The sequence below is a fragment of the Lepidochelys kempii genome, chromosome 9 (assembly GCF_965140265.1).
Source record: "Lepidochelys kempii isolate rLepKem1 chromosome 9, rLepKem1.hap2, whole genome shotgun sequence".
In the NCBI taxonomy this organism is placed as follows: domain Eukaryota; kingdom Metazoa; phylum Chordata; order Testudines; family Cheloniidae; genus Lepidochelys; species Lepidochelys kempii.
Window position 1 is genome coordinate 89,714,789 of NC_133264.1, and position 12,819 is coordinate 89,727,607.

General features: G+C 43.4%; 1 protein-coding gene across 3 annotated transcripts; it reads right to left on the reverse strand.

The window, feature by feature from the left end:
• Window positions 1-1,359: 1,359 nt before the first annotated feature.
• PGRMC1 (progesterone receptor membrane component 1) lies at window positions 1,360-12,547 on the reverse strand. Of its 3 annotated transcripts, none has more exons than XM_073361355.1 (4): window positions 12,149-12,547; window positions 8,787-8,942; window positions 4,511-4,622; window positions 1,360-2,855 (listed from the first exon to the last, which is right to left on the reverse strand). In XM_073361355.1, exons 1-3 carry the CDS (start codon window positions 12,465-12,467, stop codon window positions 4,519-4,521), a joined length of 579 nt encoding a protein of 192 aa, XP_073217456.1. In that variant the 5' UTR covers window positions 12,468-12,547; the 3' UTR covers window positions 1,360-2,855; window positions 4,511-4,518. The 3 variants fall into 3 exon arrangements, with proteins under 3 accessions (XP_073217456.1, XP_073217455.1, XP_073217454.1); XM_073361354.1 differs by having other exon boundaries at window positions 1,360-2,858; XM_073361353.1 differs by having other exon boundaries at window positions 1,360-4,622; window positions 12,149-12,546.
• Window positions 12,548-12,819: the final 272 nt, after the last annotated feature.

Genomic DNA, 12,819 nt, shown 5'->3' on the forward strand with positions numbered 1-12,819 from the left:
GTTTTTCTATAGAACGTATACAATTTAGGAATATTTCTCAAAAGCTTCTTACATGCAGCCACAGGTTGAACTCAAAGGGTCTCCCACCCAAGAAATGATGGAGCAAAGATGGGGAGTTAATTTTGGAGGGACAACATTAAAGCCAAAATAATGTTTTTTGCATTTGAACTCTTAAAAAGGGTGACCTTCAAATCAAGGAAATAATAGGCCCAGTGCAGCTTCTGCACTGGGCAAGCTCTGGTGCCAGAGCAGGGAGTTGCACACGTCAATCCTGTCAGCTCTGCCTAAAGTTTATATTAACCAGACAGGCTACAACTGGAAACTCATCTTTACAGGTGATTCAGTCTGAAATGTTGGCATAGCTGTGATGCCCAGGTGGGGGGAAGATCACTGGCTTTTGGGAGGTGGAGGGTGGATGTATATGTGTACATTGTGTTAGCAATGTTCATTCTGATTTTTGGTGGTTTAGTTAAATTATTTTCCTTGAGTTCCATATAAAATCTGCCCACCCCTCACTTCTGTGGACCATGGAGGTTTTTTAGGGGCTGTCAGACAATTTTTAACATTCCAAAATCCACTTTGGGCAGTGGCAAGTCTTGATTCCCTGCTGGAAGCATGGCAGCCAACCAGACTCCAGGCATGGATCTCCCCGCTGGAAGTGAGGTACCCCAACCAGGAGCAGGAAGGCGAGAAGACCAGGGGGCAGCTGAGGTCCTGGCCGGGATTTGTGTGGAGTTAAGAGCACTAGCTCTCAGCCCCCCCCGACTCCCCGCTTCAGTTGATGAAAGTGCTCGTGGTGAGTGCATGTACCACCGGCAGAAGGAGGGTAGTGTGGACATCAGCCACTGCAGTTAGTACTAACCTAGGTTGATTTAAGATTGTAGCATGGACATGCCCTTGGTTTATTAATAGCTTAGCAATGGCATAAGAAGCACATTAGATCACATAGAAGTGTAGCTTGTTGATCTTATTAAGCTCACGTAAAGGCATCCCAACCTTCAACTTTATGTTTTTCTTGCTATCCACCGTTAATGCTTATTTGAGCCTTTATTGCACAGCTGCAGATATACAACAGCAAAGCAGATTTTATAGCAGTGCTAGAGTATAATCTTGTCAACTGTACAGTCATTAATCAAATGTTCAGTTAAAATTAGTATGTTTCAAATCCCCTCCAGAGGCATTCAATTTAGACTGGCTGAGGGTGAATATGGAGCATCCAAAGGGGAGACTGTATATTATGCATTATTCCTGTTCACATGACAGACTGGAAACAATATATAAACAAAACACCTGAAATTCAGAATGCTAGGGACTAGAAAGTTGCATTTGGTCCCTTTAGATAAAATAAAGAAATACCACCACTATGTAAGAATTTTATTGTCTGCCTGTAAGAAGTAAAAGCACTTTTCTGATTTGAGGTAAAACCATTAGAAATAGTCTAAAAGGAGTATAAATGGCTTTAAAAAGCAACAAAAAGCCTATAACTAGTTTTGCATTAGCCTAGCCCCTCCCTATGTAGTTCATATAATAATATTTTAGCAAGCTACCTGTGCAAACAACTATTCTTTGTTTTAATGCGTAGTGTTACAAAAAGACAAATGCCATCAAAGTGGTTCTCAGGGTATGGATTGAGAATAGTCATTCTGAACACACACGGTCTCAGGTACTTTTATACAGTGCACTAGTTGGTGTTTACAAAAGCTGCTGACCTCATGGAACACTTCCTATTTAAGAACAATTTTGTCTACTTTACGGACTGTTTCCCTTTTTATTTGGTGTAAGCAGCTACGCTCTGTCTAAATTTTCCTAAGTTTTATAAAATATTGGGTTGCTCTGGCAAATAGGGTCATCGGCAACAAAGGATTTTGCAAGAGGCTTGAGCTCCCATGGAGCTTGTTTTCATTGAAAAAAGTACACAGTAGCAGCAACACACATCAGGCTAACACACATCATGGGCACCATGAAGAAAACAGCTAAGAAACTACATAATACTTTGCCTTTCTATAGCACTTTCCACTGGAGGATCTACAAGCACTTTACATGAAAGAACTGAGGCTCAATCCCCTGTGAAGTAGATATCCTCCTCCTTTTACCAATGGAGAAACTGGAGCATAGAGTTAAAGTGATTTGGCTAAGCCTACAGAGCAAGTCTGACTCTAGGCCTGTGCTTAAGCCCTCAGAGCACTATTAACCTTTCAGTGTAGGAATGTACCTATTGTAGATTTGCAATGTTGTCTTGAAAGTTTACTGCCTAAGTATAAAACCCACTTGCCCACCCTTTACCATGGTACTAAAGAGTTAAAACATTACTTTTGCTTAAAATATATTACATACATACTGCAGGCAAGTGGGCAAGAGTTCTGCATAGTCAGCCTATTGCAAAAATCACAAACTTTAGACCAGACAAGGTAAAAAAGAACCATTGAACAACAGTCAACTCAAAAACAAAAAAGCGCTCTGAGGGGGAAAGTGCCTCTCATGAGGCAGAGGCCTAAGTGAATAGATAACTTGAAACATGTCCTGAAGGCCAGTGAACTCAGGGTCTGTTGGACTAAGAAGGGAAACAAGCTAAAAAGCAAGGACCTACACTGACTTGCTTAATTGGATCCAACAGCAGCATCTGACAGAGTGGGAACGAAGGAGAACTACAGAGCACGCCCAACATGCAAGCAAAAGTGTTTCGGCAAGGAATGCATTCCATGAGGGATCAGTGGGCCATTAACTCCTCGAAATTTCCACTAACAAGCTGAAATATTTCTTCAGTATCCTAACAGCATGTTGACCCTCCTCACTGGGCAAAGGCATTCTCAATTCCCCCTTCTGGTATGCGACTTGGTTACTCAGTAAGGAAGAACCTGCTAAAAAGAAGCCTGGATGTGAGTTATAAGACAAAGTAACAGGCTAAATACAATTCTAGGGCCTGCTCTATCCTAGAAACTTGCTGGTATAGTAATATCAGTTAGGGGTGCCATGTTTTTTCAAATGATACTTCTATACCAGCAAAAGCACTGGTGTGGATGCAGCTGTATGGCAATAAAGTGCTTTTGCTGGTACTACTTATTTTGTTTTGGGAACTGGTATGAACCGTACCAGCTTTAGCACTCTTTTGCCGGGATAAGCTGTGTCTACATTAGGTGGTTTGACAATAAAAACTATACCAACAAATCTTTTCTAGTGTAGACTAGGCCAAGCAATCAATAGCAGTCTCCCCCAACACTGTGCCACACACACCCCTCTCTGGTTTAATTTCATCTGGATTAAATTTTGGAATCAGTCCCTAGAATAGTTTTGCTAAGAAGAAAAGTGAACAAACAGTAGTCATAGCTGAGTCATGCCCCTCCCAAGGTGGGAGGGGCAATTTATAATCAATACCAAAACTTCTGTAACATTTCAGATATGCTTTAGAGGTAAACACAACAAAAATCATTAGTCCAGTTACGTGGCTGTGAATAAACATGGAGTACGTCTTCACTGTCGCTGGGAGGTGTATTTCTGTACCTGGCAGACACATACATGGTGGCTTTGATCAAGCTGGCATGCTAAAATAATGTGGCTGCCATGGCACAGACAGTGACTGAGGCTAGCTACTCAAATACACAACTAGGATCTTGGATGGGGTTGTACTCGGACAGCTAGCCTGAGCCACTGTGGCCACGCTGCTATTTTTATCATGTCTACCCGAGCTGGGAATTAGCCTAGCCATTCATCAGTCCTTGAATAATGACATGAGTACCTAAAAATGATATAGCCTCTCTGAACAAAAAGAGGATTTTTTTTTTTTTTTTAAAGTATTCATGTTCAGTAATTCACCTATAAGCTTGCGGTAAATCTTTAAAATGTCAGTTTTATCTGCTATTAAATTATTTATGTAGCACCATAGATATGTATGATGCTTTATGGACATGGTCCCTGCCCCATAGAGATTATAATCTAAAGCCCACATCCTGCAAGCTCTTCCATTGAGTTCAGTGTAGCATAACTACTCATATGTGTAAAGTTACTCTTAGGCTTAAGTGTTCGCAGAATTGGGGCCTTAGCCATTAAATAAAAGCTTTTTTTATTTCAACCGACTCTGATGGAAGAAAAGCAGAAATAACTTTAGTACAAAGTTGCAGTTCACTTTTGCACTGTCCTGGTGCTTTTTGTCCTACAGAACATTCAGGTCATGCAGTTTTTATGTAAGAAATTTAATCTTGTTTATGGTTTCAGAGGAACAGCCGTGTTAGTCTGTATTCGCAAAAAGAAAAGGAGTACTTGTGGCACCTTAGAGACTAACCAATTTATTTGAGCACGAAAGCTCATGCTCAAATAAATTGGTTAGTCTCTAAGGTGCCACAAGTACTCCTAATCTTGTTTATGTTACTGGTAAATTTAGATTAAGAACGGTTTTAAAAACAATCCAATCACAGCAAGTCTGTACCTTTTCTAATTACTGTTGATATTACAACTTATAAAACAGAACTGGAATGTTACAAATGGTCCCTTAAGATACAAAAATATTGTTCCTCACTGCATTCTCTAGTCTCTCTTTTGATCTTTAGCGTCTTCTTTTTCTTCTTCATCTGAGTATACGGTGGGTTCCTCTCCTTCCTTCAGCAGTTTGCCAACGTAGTGATACTTAACTGTAAATTGAGAAAAAGCACAGAATACAGATCATTCCTTTACCTTGTGCAACCTAATGTTTTCACTAAAACAGACAGTGGTTAACATAGCATTAAAATTAAAATCAAGAACCACCAATTCTACCTTTGTTTTGCACACTGACAAAAGTGACTGACTTGCCAAACTATTCCTATCATCATAACAGGTGATATTTATGTGAGAAATGGGCAAAATAAATGCAAACAATACAATTCTTCTCCTATTGCCAAAACCAGGAGTGACAATGTAAAGCCATTCGCGGATACTTTTGTTACCCACAGCCTCAGGTCTCATGTTCAAAGGGAGCCAGCTATCACAGTGAAGAAATGAAATCACCATTTTGGGGGTGAGTGGGAAAGAATAACACCCCCGTTTCCCCCTCCCCCCCATTATACTTGCCTATGCCAGTTCTGGAAGCTGGCATCCTGAGAATGTTCTTGGGGAATGTCAAGAAAACCTTGAAAGGTTTAGATTTTCAGAGATTCATGCTGTGAACAGGCACTGGGAAACAGGAAAAATGTTCTTCCCACCAGCATTAGAGATGGCACTCTCTAGTGGAATTCTCCCACTGTGCACCCAGACAAGCCTTACTCCTGTTAAAATACTTCACAAGGAAATATCTAAGTAGTAAGACATATGCATAAGGAGGAAGGTTATGAATCAGAGCTCTCCTTATCTGATGCAAAGCCTTTTAGCAAGTGAAGGGAAATCTCTTACTATACTCTCTCCTATATTATAGTTTAAAATTATATGAATTTAAAGGCGAATATTTGCATGATCTGCTAGAAGTTTGGGAACTACATTAACAACTGCAAAGTACTAACGCTTCACTCCTGGAAAGACCGATTTAAATGCTGGTTTTTGGTCACACATGGTAGTAAGAAAAGGAGGACTTGTGGCACCTCAGAGACTAACGAATTTATTTGAACATAAGCTTTCATGAGCTTATGCTCAAATAAATTTGTTAGTCTCTAAGGTGCCACAAGTCCTCCTTTTCTTTTTGCGGATACAGACTAACACGGCTGCTACTCTGAAACCTGACATATAGTAGTGTAATCCTGGTGTCTAGGACACACTTATCATAAAACCACCATTCAACGTGACATGATTAACAGCTTTGTTCAAGACAGGATGAGTGTCAAAACAGCAGTTGTGTCTACATGAGGAGGTTTCCCAAAATAGCAAATTAGGAGCAAAAAAACCCAATAACATTATCTGAGGAAAGCTTGGCTGTTCATGTTGGACACCAAATTAAAAACAAAAACAAAAAACAACCACCTTTTAGTTCTCATTGCACAAAAAATACGTTGTTCCCAAAATATTGATTATTTATGACTAGGGGAAGTGATACTGTGGAAAAATATCCTTGTCTACATTTGCCCCTACATCATTTTTTTTTTACTCCATTGAAAGGTTTTAACCTTAGAGGATTATTTCCTTTTCAACTATGTCTTTTAAAAGAACTTCATTACATTTAGGCACATTGAATAGATTATTTTCACATGTACTCTTTAGAAAGCTCCTTGACAGAAACACAATATACAACAGGAACATATGAAAGTTAACTTCACAAGTTGATCATGATGAAAATGTCTTGTCTACATCTGACTCCAGACTGACTGCTTAATGTAAAGTTTGTATAGGTTTCTGGTGTGAAGACCATGCTAGCAATGAGCATGTCAGAAACCGCAGCTGTGAAAGGACAGACAAGTTACACTTAATGTTGTCTGAATGTAGGTATCTTAAGACTTAAGGGTTATATGCCATATGCATTTGTAAGTATCTTACACCAGTCTAATAGTGGAAACACTGAATCAGTTCAGGTTCTAGACTTTAAAATTTAGTCTGATGTTTTTGTTTTAACACTAACCACCATGCAGCCAGACTCCTAGTAAACTTTAATGGTCATTTTCTAGACCAAGTGTATATGGAATTTCCATTACATGTTTCTTACTGAAATGCTTGTTATATAAACAACACTTACAGTCTGTTTTATGTAAATGAAAAAAAACACCCACATAGCGCTTTCCTGGTCTAGTAACCCAGGTTAAGTGTTGTGCAGTTAATATTCTTCACCAGGAAGGTATTACTGTAGTGGATCATTATATAATAATCAAACTCCTGGACAGAAGAAGCTAGCTGAGCAGTTTCCAACCTACAAAGTACTGTTTAAAAAAAAAAAAAAAAAAAAAAAAAGACAAAAGACAAAAACCGGGACCACAGAGCAGCTAGATTTACATTGGAAGCCTTTAATACTAAGAGCTGCAAAACATAAGAAAGGCCATACTGGGTCAGGCCAAAGGTCCATCTAGCCCAGTATCCTGTCTTCCGATAGTGGCCAATGCCAGGTACCCCAGAGGGAATGAACAGAACAGGAAATCTCAAGTGACCCATTCCCTGTTGCTCATTCCCAGCTTCGGGCAAACAGAGGCTAGGGACACCAGCCCGGCCCATCCTGGCTAATAGCCATTGATGGACCTATCCTTTATGAATTTATCTAGTTCTTTTATGAACCCTCGTTATAGTCTTGACCGTCACAACATCCTGTGGCAAAGGTGGACTGTGCATTGTATGAAGAAATACTTCCTTTTGTTTTAAACCTGCTGCCAATTAATTTGATTTGGTGACCCCTAGTTCGAAACAGAAGAATACTGCCCAGATTTTTTAGATCATTGTATATTTATATCCAAGCCTCAAAAGACAACAAAAGGGATAACTGCTTTAAACTTATTTTGTTGGCAAAGTCTCTGGATGTGAGCAAAGGGCAGCCTGTCTCCCCTAATCCTGGGGCTGCCATTCCTGAATAATGCTGCATAGATAATTTGACATATACAGAAGTTATTAATTTCACTCAGTATTCAAAGGTGCTTAAATGATTTTTCAAAATGCAAATTAGGCTTCTGAAAGTCACTTAGAAGCTTCTGCAAATTTTACTTCTCCAAACCTTGTTTTGTAAATGCTCAAAATAAGAATAGGAGAAACAAGGAGTACCAAGTGGAAAACATCTAGTTTCCCCAGAAATAAGCTTCGTTAATTCTTCAGGATGTTAAAAATACAGAATGCTCCCATACAATGCCAACTAAGCTTAACTGCCTTACAGGAACACTCTCCATGTGCAACCAGGTTAATTAAAAAGTTAAAAGCAGTTTCATTCCCTGCCATTTTTTTTTTTGGTAGTTTTACAGTCAGATTTTACTATTGGAAATAGTGGTTTAATCTCTTCTTTCTCTGTAAAAAATCAAAACCAAACAAAAATACCACCACCCAAATGGGGGAAAAACTGACATTTTTTTCTCTCTAATCTTTCAGTTTTAGAAAACTTAAGTGTTACAATAAAGCAGTTGTTCCCAAACTTTAAACAGCCTGCGAACCCCTCTCACTAAATTGTAAAATCTCATTAACCCCCTCCTAAAAATGAATATTTCCAGGGATTTAAGTTTAAATTTCCTCCACACTCAGTGAGGCTCTTACCGCTGGACCCCATTGACCGCCCCGGTCAACTGAGCTCCACTGAGCTTAGGCTGCAGGTCCCGATGACCACAGGCCCTGCTCTCCCTGGGGCTCGGGCCGTCAACCCCATGCGGAGTGCTGGGGTTCAGATTCCCGGCTCCCCCGCTAATGGGGGCAGGGCTCGGGCTGCCAGCCCCAACTGCCCGGCCCTGCTCTCCCTGGGGCTCGGGCTGCCAGCCCTGCAACCAGGTCCCACCTACTGCCTCCAATGCCCGGGGTCCTCTGGCCACCATGAGTGACATTTTTCTGGCGAACACCCTGTAATGTTCCGCGAACCCCAGTTTGGGAACCACTGCAATAAAGGGTACCATATTTTCAGACAGAAGTTTGTTTGCAGCGTTGGTTCCAAGATATTAGAGAGACAAGATGGATGAGTTAGTATCTTCTATTGGATCAACTTCTGTTGGTGAGAGACAATCTTTTGAGTTTATACAGTTCTTCTTCAGGGGTGGGTCAGACCTGAAGAAGGCGGCCTTTTTGTAAGCTTAGGTCTTTCCCCATCAGAAGCTGGTGTAAACAACAATATTAACGTCACCCACCTTGTCTCTTAGACACGTGATGTACTGTATTGAATGTCTTCACCATTATACACAGAAGCTAGCTACTTCACAGAGAGTGGATTTGAAATTGCTTACACATGAACTGTGATTCCCAGTCTCTCAGGGTCTCTTGCTGCGTAGCATTGAGATCAGACAGGTCATCATATTCATCCTTCAGAGCCTCCTTATCCAGACAGAATGTGGCAAGACCTCTGGATGCATCCCTTCCAGCAAAAATTCCATATGGGCCCTCTTTAAAATAAAAAAATGTCGGGATAATTACAACATTGCTGTTTCTTTGAGGACCACGTACCAAGAACCAAATGACATGCTGATCCCCTGACTTGAATCTTATGTTGAAATCCCCAAATAAGATTTGTATTGTAAAATTTGCCCTATTTTGTAATATTGAGCCAGATATTTTCCAGTACATACACACCCAACCCCCCCCCCAAAACAAAAACAAGAAACACTACAAGAAAACAGAATCACTAAAGAAGATACTGAGCATGCTGGGACATCAGGAAGAAGAGACAAGTGCTGGTGTGTGGAGGGCATGCAAAAGGGAGCTATGCACAAGATGACAAGAAGCAAATGGCTTTCTTGGAGCAAGCCCGAGACATATGGGTGGCACCTGTAAAGACAGCAAACAGGAGTCAGTTTTCATGGGAAGAGGAAAGGAGAAAGGATTCAGAAGTCTGATGAGATGGAGTGCAAGGCAAGTGTATAGCTTTCTGACAAATCCTTCTGGCTTAGAGAGTTGACCCATGGAAGAAGGAGGACCTGAAAGGTGATTAGTTGGCTTGAGATATGGAGGAGAATCTTAACAGGACCCTACTCCAAGGATAGCAATCAGGCTGGAAGCAGGTGCTTAGTAAATATAAAATTTACACAAAATGCATGTAATGCATAATGATCCCAAGGGACTGATGTGTACAGGTCACAGTGGGTCAGAAGTATCTTATCAAGAGGGACTGCTGGTACACTTCATCAATCATTAACTTATGTGCAATAGTAAGCAGAATGTTTTATCAGTACAGAAGTAACAGAAAATTTAAGATAGCACATGTTCCAATGATTCAGCTCTCTTAGGAGGCATTAATGTAACACCAAAATCTGGTTACTTTAGTGCCCACCTGCACTGGCGGGGAAGAAGCCTTTTCAGATTTCAATAAATGGAATCACTTTCCTTTTCATACAAGCAGAGACCCAATTTCATGACTACATTAATAAATCAGACATGGTACACAGCCTCTCATGTTCTCAGATATAACTCACGAGTAGGTTTTTTAAATCTCTCTGCTGATAGAGAACCACACATTCAAATCAATCATGTATATTACCTTACTGTTCTAGAACTTAAAACCCTACTCTTCTTTACACCCCCCCCCCGCCCTCAAGTGCCTATGGGGCATGGATCATCTTTGCATGTGTTTGAACAGCACAAGTGGGGCTGTGATTTTGATTGGGAACAAGTATCATAAAAATACCTCTGTGTTACTATATTATAAATATTAAATAATAGAACTGTTTCTATCAAAAGGGAATGTAATGATGAAATCAACAAAAGATTTCACGAGCTGCGACCTATGGCATTACAAAGGAAGGTGCCAGGTGAGTTGCATGAAGTAAACAAAACTGCCTGCCCCATCAGTATAATCATTTAAAGCAGGGGTTCTCAAACTGGGGGTCGAGACCCTCTCAGGGGGTCACAAGGTTATTACATACACACATACAGGGGAGGGGTCGCGAGCTGTCAGCCTCCAACCCCAATCCCGCTTGCCTCCAGCATTTATAATGGTGTTAACTATATTAAAAGTGTTTTTAATTTATAAGAGGTGGGGGTTGCACTCAGAGGCATGCTATGTGAAAGGGGTCACCAGTACAAAAGTTTGAGAACCGCTGATTTAAAGAGTACTATAAATGTGCATGGAGCTTGACAAAAAAAGTGAAAGAAGTAGATATACTTTGAGTGTACACAACTAAAATACTTGGTTCTGTAACCCTAATGATACAAGTAAACCCTTACTCACAGGAGAAGCCCTGGTTATACCAATTAGTTTAGGTGAGTAGGAGTTGCAGGACTGGCTCCCAACTTCATGACCGCATTATTATTACTTAGTTGTTGTTGTGGTGGTGATTCTTCAACAAAAAAACCTTCAAAAACAGACTCCAAGGAGAGACTGCTGAATTGGAATTAATTTTCAAACTGGATACAATTAACTTAGGCTTGAATAAAGACTGGGAGTGGATGGGTCATTACACAAAGTAAAACTATTTCCCCATGTTTATTCCCCCCACATTGTTCTTGTAAAGTGTTGAAAATGGCCCACCTTGATTATCACTACAAAAGGTCCCGCCCTCCCCCCTCCTGCTGGTAATAGCTCACCTTTCCTGATCACTCTCCTTACAACGTGTATGGTAACACCCACTGTTTCATGTTCTCTGTGTATATAAAATCTCCCCACTCTATTTTCCACTGTATGCATCCGATGAAGTGAGCTGTAGCTCATGAAGGCTTATGCTTTAATAAATGTTAGTCTAAGGTGCCACAAGTCCTCCTTTTCTTTTTAGTTGTAGTGCTATCACCTCCAATTAGGCATAAGTTCACCAACGTTAACGACAACCCAAACCCAGAGCCGCTCAGAAGAAAAAGTGTTTTTCAAATAGGAAACTCCGGCAGACAGCATATATTGCAAAGTCCTGGGGCGGGGTACTTTCCCCCTTAGAGACCACCACTGCCTTTTACTTTGGCCCCTGCCCCCCACCAACTTCCCTCACATTGGTAGTTTTGCCTTGTCACCTAGGTGTCTCCTGTGCTCTGGACAGAGGCACTGAGTGTTGTGTAGCCTACTACACTCACGGAGATTACAGAGTAAGGCAGTGATTTGAGTTGTGTTCAATCAGGCCCTGGGAGTTGCCTGAGGGGCTGGGCTTCTGAACTGCAGACAGAGGCCACAAGGGCCTCCCCCCCCCACAATTAAGTGCCCCCAGTATAATCCTCTCCACAGACTGGATCCCAGTTACATAGGGAAACAAGCAGCAGATGGAGGGAGAAAGGGTTGGGGATTTCTGCTAGGTAGATGGGAACATATTGAGAGAGTCAGAGCCCAAGGCCTCTCCCCCACACTCCTCCCCAGAGCCTCTCCTCCCCCTCACTGCACCTCCACCACTACATCTCAGCACCTCCCCCGGTCCCCACTGCACCCCTCTCCCACACTATACCCCAGTACCTCCCCCTCATCCCTACTACACCCCCTCCTCGCCGCTGCACGCAGCGCCTCCCCCCACAGCTCCCCAGAGCCTCTCCTCACCCCCACCTCCCCTGGTCCCCACTGCACCCCAAGTCACCCCCCTCATCCCCACACTGCCCCCCAAGTCGTCCCCACACTGCCCCCCCGGTCCCCACACTGCACCCCAGCTCCCGGTCCCCAGGGCCAGCCGCCCCCCGCACGCACCGGGCCCGTAGAACTTCCTGGCGCGGCTCACGTCGAAGACCTTGCCGCTGATGGCCATGAGGATGCGCGGGTCCTGCACCCCGTCGTAGGGCCGCAGCTGCGCCAGGGTGAAGTCGCGGCGCCTGAGCTTGGGCGGCGGCGGCGGCTCGGCGTCGTCGGGCTGGCGCGGGGCCCGCTCGCCCCGCAGGATCTGGTAGAGCAGGAAGAGGCAGAGGCCCAGCAGGCTCAGGTTGAGCGGCGAGCTCAGGATCTCCAGCAGCAGCCCCCCGCCGCCGCCGCCCTCCTCCGCCGCCGCCGCCGCCTCGTCTTCCTGGGCCATGGGCTCGGCTGGTTCCGCGGCTCGCCGGGCTGCCTCTGAGCGGCCAGCGGGGACGGGGAGGAGCAGCCAGCAGGGGCCGCCCCTCGCCAGGGAGGAGGGACCTGGGGCTTCCCGCCCAGGCGGCTCCGAGCCCAGCCAGGCCCGGGGCCGCCCCTGCCCCGCCGAGCTTGGGCTCGAGTCATAACAGCCGGGCTTTGGCCAGGCTTTACCGGGACCGTCCTGAGTGGTTGCGGGGGGGGGGGGGGGGTTTGTCTTGCGTAGGCGCCTATTCCTCCCCCCACATCTGGTCACCCTATGGCCAGCCGCAGGGCCAAAGGCAACCCTGGGCGCCTGAGCAATGCAGGCTCCTGGT